At 38.3% G+C, this 8,777-nt stretch overlaps 2 protein-coding genes across 2 annotated transcripts; one reads left to right on the forward strand and one right to left on the reverse strand.

Moving 5' to 3' along the window:
- Positions 1 to 55: 55 nt before the first annotated feature.
- LOC119580720 (histone-lysine N-methyltransferase SETMAR-like) lies at positions 56 to 8,138 on the forward strand (the record flags this gene model as incomplete). Its single annotated transcript, XM_037928816.1, has 5 exons — positions 56 to 428; positions 539 to 717; positions 5,143 to 5,193; positions 7,813 to 7,883; positions 8,084 to 8,138. Coding segments are annotated over 5 exons (729 nt in total), but the record flags the coding sequence as incomplete, so codon positions are not given.
- LOC119581171 (NADH dehydrogenase [ubiquinone] 1 alpha subcomplex subunit 12-like) lies at positions 7,992 to 8,715 on the reverse strand (the record flags this gene model as incomplete). The annotated part of the gene is given in 2 exon segments (XM_037929559.1): positions 7,992 to 8,401; positions 8,600 to 8,715. Coding segments are annotated over 2 exon segments (245 nt in total), but the record flags the coding sequence as incomplete, so codon positions are not given.
- Between the last annotated feature and the right edge of the window lie 62 nt (positions 8,716 to 8,777).

Here is an 8,777-nt window from a genome sequence, read left to right on the forward strand (position 1 = left end):
GCCCCTCAACCCCGAAAGGCGGGACCCCCTTTGGGGACCGGGGGCGCGGACATAGGGGGGCCCCACCAAGCACCAGGCGCAGACCATAATCAACAACGTGTTAGGCCTGAAGCGTGTGTGCGAACGCTGGGTGCCCCGGTTCCTCACGCCGGAGCAGCGTCAGCATCGCGTCGCGACCTGCCAGGAGCTGTTCGACCGCCACGAGGCCGAAGGCGAGGAGTTTCTCTCCAAGATTGTCACTGGAGACGAGACCTATGTCACTTACTACATGCCGGAGCGGCGGCCGTCGGCGACATACAAATTCCCGGGGCCGCAGGAGAAAGCGAAGATGAACCATACACAATTCCGGGTTCTCTACGCCATCTTCTATGACATGCAAGGCCTTCTGCTCGCACACCCAGTGCCGGAGCCCCAACCCCCGATGGAGGGCCCAGGAATACTATTTCTTCCCACCTGGGGGAAACCCCCCTCTTTTCCCGTTCAAGGGGCGGGGCGACCCCGGGAACTCCGGGAAGGAGAAAGGAATCACCCTCTACAGGGAAACCCACTGCCTTGCACTCCGCCAAGCTCACGCAGGCGGCACTGAAGGACCTCGACATAGAGACAATCCCACAACCTCCGGACTCGCCCGACCTCCTGCCGTCGGAGTATTGGCTCTTCCCCCACCTGAAGGACCTGATAAAGGGCTCCTCCTTCAAAGGCAGACCCACCCACATGGTCAGGCCTTTCCAGCACCACCCCCAAAAAGCTTCACGGATTTCGAACGGGCCCGAGTCCTTCGAAAACTTCCCGGGACGAGGGAAAAAAGTGATCGACTTTTTCCGGGGGACCCCAACATACCTGAGATCGGAAGCACGCGCTCTCGCCTCCCGGCTTCGTCTTGTTTAGTGTTTAAGCATTCTCCGTTGATTGTGTGACCTTGTGGATACGTAAGGCATCTCAAGCATGTTCTTCACGAGATAATGGGCATAGTTTTTTGACAGGGAAGGGGGACCAACACGGTGTAACTGCTGCGTGACTGGTTTCTTGAAAATCACCGACTTCTTTTGTCTGAACCGAGAAAGGGTGTTTTTTCCCCGGTTATCTGGTTCATTATGTATATTTTCACAGCTAATACTATGAATAATATACGCTTGTGCTAGACTTATAACGTCTCGTTGCTTGAGGCGTCTATAAGAATTGATGTTGCTTATAGCTAGCTACTTATTGTGAATATATTCTATAATTTAAGTCTTTTTGATAAAAAAAAATCGTATTTTTCTTTATTGCAAATACATTTCCTTCCAAAGGCATTTTTGATAGATACTGGCTGGAACGATTCATAATCATGGCCTCATCTATTTTTTTCGCAAAATGTAATTTCTCACTTTCTGAAGCTAAAATCATTTGAAGAATAGAAAAATAAAATTATGATCTAGATGTCTATAACCTTCCTTCCCTTTATCGAAGTAAACACACACACACACACACACACACACACACACACACACACACACACACACACACACACACACACACACACATACGCACACACACACGCCAACACACCACACCACACCCCCACACACACACACACACCACACACATATTTATATATAAAAATTATAATAATATAAAATATAATATATATATATTATATAATTACATACTTAAAATGGATGGTACGAGAGGGCGGGGAAGACCGAGAAGATGGATGGACAGCGTGAGAGACTATCTGAGAAGAAGCGCCTGACGGGGGACGAGGCGGGAGACAGGAGGGCCTCGAGGCACATAAAAAAACTCGACCCCTAAAAGACGGAAATAGGAAAAAGTTTTGTTTGGTATGATGATTATGAATGATGTATTGTAAAATTTATATATTATATATATATATAAAATATATAATAAAATATATATTATATTAATTTATATACCTTTGTAATATAAAACCGCGCAACACTTTATATATAAAAAATAATTATAATATTTTAAAAATTTAAAATATATAAATATATATATAATATATATATAATATTATTTTAATATAATATTATATCACACGCCACACACACACACAAACACACAACCAAAACACCACACACCACACATATATATTATAAATATATAATAAAATATAAATATATATATATATTAATATAAAATTATTATACTGAAAACTACAATTAGTATCATGCTGTGACCACGGCGGCTCAACAAACCTACCGTTAAAAGAAAAATAAAATATGTTGTTAGGGGGGTATTGCATATATGCGAATACAATGGATACGTATTATATATATATATATAAAAAATTATTATATATATATATAAATATAATTTTTTAATTGCTAAACCCTTTTATTCAACTGCAGGATCTAGGCCTCCTCACTTTATTCTGAGAGGTCATTTTGGCAGACCTTTTCTTACCGTTGGGATCCCCTTTTCCTAATAAAACTCGATTAGCACTCCCGGGTGCCACCGCGACTTCACGAGACCTGCGTTTTTTCTCAGGGGAAAATTCATTTTTTTGCCGTGGGATCAAGTCGAGTCAAAAATCGGAAACGCAGCATTTTTTTCAACTGCCTTCAATTCCCCCCCCCCCCCCCCCCCCCCCCTTTTAATATTTGTTTATATGTTTTGTATGATATTTTTAATTTTATTTTTTAAAATTTTTAAAATATATAAATATTATTATATATTAAATTTTATATATTTTATATAATTTTATATTATATTATATATTAAAATTTACAATACATATTATATTTTGCATCAATATACACTTAATGATAAATCATATATTGTGGTATGATATATTTAGATTATATATAATATATATATTATATTATATAAATATATATATAAAATAATATATTGTGTGTGTGTGGGTGTGGTGTGTGGTGTGTGGGTGTGTGGTGTGGTGGGGTGTGACCTCCTACATCCCAAAATATATATATTATATATATATATAAATTATAAATTTTTTAAAATTTTATAATAATTATATATAAACCCTTTTGTATATAACATGTAATTTTTATTATTATAATATATTATATATAATATATATATAATTTTTATATATATATGTATGTATGTATATGTATATATATAACTGTTGGTGCACTTAAATTTACAAAGAAACAGATGTTCGAGGGAATATTTTCCAATAAGTTTAGTTACCAACTTGATCAGCGTGGTTCTCCATCTAAAGCACGTTGGGTTTGCAGTATTGCACTTGCTTCCTTATTGCATCCATGCCTTACCCAAAGGCCATATGATGGCTAATACGCAGGATTGCAATCAGGATTAATCAAAATTATCTTGGGTGTGTACATGTTAAATTTTCCAGACTATCACATACCATAAATGGGTATACACTGTTTTATATTGCCAATGCAGCAAGACAAGAAGTGTTTCCTCGTTCTATAACTCATGATTTTTAAACAACATAATCGCGTCACAACTAACAAGCTGCTAGATGCATGATAATGAGCCAAAAGTCTCGATTCAACTGATAATGTTGGCAGTTAGATTACTTGGCGAAGACTCGAAGAGGTAAATGTTCATTCTGTAAATATTGGAGTATGGTATATACACATTTGTTTTTGTTGAGGAAACGGTCACACACTGCCACTGTCGTATTCAGGAAACAGTTTTTGAAATGTGGTTGGAAATACAAAAGGATGAAGACCGCAATGTATCCTCCGCTAAGAAAAAAAAAGTAATTTACTAAGCAATTTCCAACGTAATAAAAAAAAAAAAAAGCCAATTCTGCTAAACTCTCAATATGTGTTTGGCATCTTTTCCATTACCGTCAACCTGCTTCTGGTCTCCTTGCCATTGTGTGGTCTACACCGATCATTGTAATGTTTGGGAATGACAATCGACGGTCATAGAAAGGCTGTTGTATCTAATAATGCACAAGGTTAAATGTGAATTGTGTTTATGTGATAAATCTTTCGCATTTTTTCGGTTCCAGTTCCAGCCGGTACACTAATTCCTGTCAAATTCTGTGGTCACATGACACTGGATGGGGGGGAAAAAATGCCGCACTGCAACAAGAGGCGCGTCGAGGCTTGGTCACACATATTAATCTACATGGTTTAACTAGCTTGAGCCTCTGGCCGCTTTCTTTTGCATAACAAATAGAACTTTTTAATTGTTAGGGGGAGCTAAGCCCTGTCTTCCCGACAGTCAGTCAGTCTCTCTCTCTCTCTCTCTCTCTCTCTCTCTCTCTCTCTCTCTCTCTCTCTCTCTCTCTCTCATTTTGGATAAATATAAGAGGCTTGGTTATTTTTCTTCTAATAATAAACTCATTTACTTTTTTTATGCATTTTTTTTCCTGAATCAGAAGTATATGCGCAAGGTGTGTGTTACACACACACACACACACACACACTATCTTGCATGGACTATAATGTGTATATATTAGATTTATTGTGTATCCATTCACTCCCTTTCGGTTCCTTCTCGGACTACTGCATTATGTGTGTCTTTTACCTAAACTGTACTCTAAAAACTATGATATTTTTCAATCCCTTCTCCGCATTTCATGAAGCCATTCATATCATGAGATAAGAAAAAGAAAGGGGGGAGGGAGGAGGAAAGAGAGAGAGAGAGAGAGAGAGAGAGAGAGAGAGAGAGAGAGAGAGAGAGAGAGAGAGAGAGAGAGAGAGGGAGAGGGAGAGGAAGAGGAAGAGGAAGAGAGAGAGAGAGAGAGAGAGAGAGAGAGAGAGAGAGAGAGAGAGAGAGAGAGAGAGAGAGAGAGAGAGAGAGAGAGAGAAGATTTGATTTGATTTGATAACATTTATTTACAGAACAGTGCACATGCCCTGCAAAAAGCCAGGGTAAGATACCAAAGTATCTATCCAACTGGCTGTGCTTCTATTTGTGTAGAGGGCTATTAGTCAAACATTAGTGTTATATACATGCCTGAAGGGCTGTGCTATTATCACTGTATAAAAATATAATTTCGGCTGGTAAAAAAACTTTTATATCACTAATCATGTCAAAGACAAGACCAGTGCTAATCTGATTTGATAACGAGCACTAGTTCTGACTTCCTGAAGGCAACACACAACATTTTCGGAGTGAAGGTACTGGGAGAGAGCCGCTTTGCGTTTCTGTAAACTGTTTATGTTCCAGGTAATACATTTCAAGAGATTACTTGGAGGCACTGATTGCTTGACCACTTCCAAGGCCCACTACAGGGTGATGCTGTTGTTGATCGAGGAGGAACGCAAACATCCTTTCCTGAAATTGAGATTGTTGGGACATCTGCTGTTGCATCATGAACATCATCTGCTCCATCTGCCGAAGCAGCATCTGTAGCAGATCCTTAATTTCTGCCTTGGACTCTTGTTTGTCCTGCTGCAGTGAGGGCTGAGCTGTAACTGCTGCTGAAGCTGGTGCACAGATGGCACTAGGGTTGGTACTGCAGCTGGTGCAGAAGCTGATGCAGCATGTGGTGCTAGGGTTGGTGCTGCAGCTGGTGCTGAAGCTGTTGCTGATACTTGAATTGACGGAGCTTTAACTCCTGTTGGTGCTGGTACTGTGGCCGGTGCCATGGCTTCCTCTGCAGGGGCCACCACTGTTGACCTCCGCAGGTGTGGGAATTCCCCCACATCATCAACGCCCGGGGCTGGGAGGGGCTGTTGTGGGGGGGAGGGCTGCCTGTTTTTTTGTCATTTGTGTTTCTGTCCTTTGGGTAGTAAGTGCACAATGGAGAATTGGCATTGTGCTCTAGTCGGCAGTTCACGCATTTCCGAGGGATAATTTTTCCTTCAGAAATCTTTTCTGCACATTCTGAGCTTCCGTGTGGAAGAGCGCAGTACCGGCATCGCGGCCCGTCTCGTGGACAGGCACGTGTTCCGTGGCCCCACTTGAGCAGTTAGAGCAAAATGGGGTCAGGGATTTGAAGACGGCACACCTAAAGGGTGCCATGCCCTCAACCATTTTGATACTTTAGAGAGAGAGAGAGAGAGAAAGAAAGAAAAGAAAAGAAAAGAAAAGAAAAGAAAAGAAAAGAAAAGAAAAGAAAAGAAAAGAAAAGAAAAGAAAAGAAAAGAAAAGAAAAGAAAAGAAAAGAAAAGAAAAGAAAAGAAAAGAAAAGAAAAGAAAAGAAAGAAAGAAAGAGAAAGAGAAAGAGAAAGAGAAAGAGAAAGAGAAAGAGAGAGGAGAGAGAGAGAGAGAGAGAGAGAGAGAGAGAGAGAGGGAAGTGTATAATGCAAGTGCTTTGCCCCAGTCTGCATACGAAAAACTATAGTTACTGAATTTGCAAGATTTCCTTAACAGTTTCCGATTAACTGTCTGACATTACATTTACTAGATGTTTTGTCAATTTAAACCTTCATTTATAATATAAGCATCAATATATTCACATTAATGCACTCTTTATCTCATGATTGTTGTGTATTAGTGTTATAGATGAAAGCTAAAAATAGGAAAATATTTAATAACCACATACATGGATGCGCATACCCTCAATTTTCTTTATATGCTTCTAACAACAATACATTTTCCTTATTATTTTTTATAAATCAGATTTGCTGCATCTCCATTTCTACATTTGCCACATGCCACACTATGGATGGAATCCAAGTTTAGACTGGAATATCATTTTCTATATTAAGTATATTGTAAAAACAAAACATATAATAGAAATTCCTTGTAATTCCCAGTTTAAAAGGACACAGGAAAACAGATATGAATTGTTGATACAGATAGAAGTTGTGCGTTTCAAGGGAAATTATCCTTGCTCTGACCTTTAGAACTTTGAAAATGCCAAATGTTATGTTCCACTTTTTGTCACAATGTATGCAATTCTATTATTTTTCACTTTGTTGTCTTAACCCTTTACTTGTTTGCTTCCAATAAGTTTCAGTATTGTTCTGCCTCATCGATGTGTATTACCAATGTCAGATACTGTGTATAAATTTAGTTTGTTAATCATAAGTGTAGAACATACCGAGCTGTTTTCTGCATTATAATGAATGATGTACAGTATGTGGTACTTCTCATGTTACTGATAGTCTCCCTTCTTCCTGTATTTACTCATTTATTTTAAAATTTTCTGCTGAGTCATTAGTGACATAAACAAAACATAGCATAGGGTGGGGCCCCAGGTAAGTTTTTTGGTTTAATAAGGCAATGTTTGTGCATTTCAAGAATGGTCAATGTTCAAAACAAACAAATGTACCTGGTATCTATATTACATTCTGGTAAAGTATTGTGGTGAAAATGGTAAATACAAGTTGACAATTTGGATAAGTGGACAGAAGATGATGAAGAAGAAGAAAAGGAAAAGGAAAGAGGGAAAAGAAAAGACCCTGTAAAATTTGTTGAGGAGAGGCCTGAGGTCCAAGGCAGGGGTGATCCCTACACTGACTGAAGCCATCAGCGAGTTTTCACTATATACTTTCTTAATCCTAATTTCATGTTTATGACATTTGTCTGATATGTATTTATTAATACAGCTGTAATTCTTTGGCTTTATCAGAAATACATAAAAGCCTACTTTTAAATTTAGTATAAAAACATCAATCTGTTTTAAGTAATTTTCAAGTTATCTGATTTGTCAAAAAATTAAATGGTAGCATTTCTCATTCCCCTCCCCCCTTTATTAAAGAAAATGTTGCTTGTTTAGCACTCTATCATCAGTTTTCTCTCTTTGGTCATACTCATTTACCACTTTTAAACCTGGGATGCAAGTAGGTTCACTCAATCTTCTAACATAATGCTGAAATAATGTGTAAACTATCAAAGAGAAAGACCTGTTGAACTATAAATGGGTGATCCTCTAATTAAACTTAATTATGGGAATTCTTTCAGCTGGAACACATGTCATCTGTATTAACACTAATCTACTTCTCTGTAATTACATACTGTTTAATCTACACACTGTAAGAGACAATTCATCAATATTTCTTTATATTTTCCATCACAATTTCAATGTTCACCATTCAGAAGTATGCTCCTTGGAATCATGGATAAAAATCAAAACACAGAAGTATATGTTCTTTTTCATTAACCTTTATACATGAAATATTTACATGTTTGGAAACTAGTAATCTATATTAACGGCAATTTCTTTATTCATCAGGTATATTAATCCAGTGAACTTAATGCCTCTAGAAATAGAAGCAATAAAAATTTAATTTCTTCATGAAGTCACCAATATCCCTCTCCCTCCCCCCAAAAAAAATCAGAAGAAATAAAAGTCTGCTCATGAAACACACCTAACCTGTCTTTCATTTACAAACTCATCATAAATAACACTACTGGAACAAAGTTACTGTTTCTTCGGTGGAACCCAGGCCTCAATCTTGGGTTTCGTGGTGGTGTATGGCATGAAAGCTTTTTCGGTTCCGCTGGTATTTTCCTCGTGGCCACTCAACCACTGGTAACTGACAGGGGGGTCCTACACAGATAAAAGATAAAGACATAAGAAAACGAAGCAATATCCCACTTGTACTGGCATGTAAGAAGAATTATAATCTGTAATTAAATCAGCTTGTATCCTTGATTGGGTAAAATTCTGACAAAACTTACAAAGGTCTAGTTCAACTACAAAAAAAAAACAAAAACATTAAAAACTTAAATGTGTATAATATCTCACCTCAGTTGGGGGCTTGTCAGTCTTGTGGTGCAGCCAACCAAACCATTCAGCTGGTATCATCGATCCATCATAGTCCGTGCCTACATTGGGATGGTACACGACCCATCTGTTGCGACCTGGAGTTAAGAAATTTCTTCAGAGATATGTCTCCATCGTATGCATCCTATAGTATGAGAAA

Source organism: Penaeus monodon, chromosome 14 (assembly GCF_015228065.2).
Source record: "Penaeus monodon isolate SGIC_2016 chromosome 14, NSTDA_Pmon_1, whole genome shotgun sequence".
NCBI lineage: Eukaryota > Metazoa > Arthropoda > Malacostraca > Decapoda > Penaeidae > Penaeus > Penaeus monodon.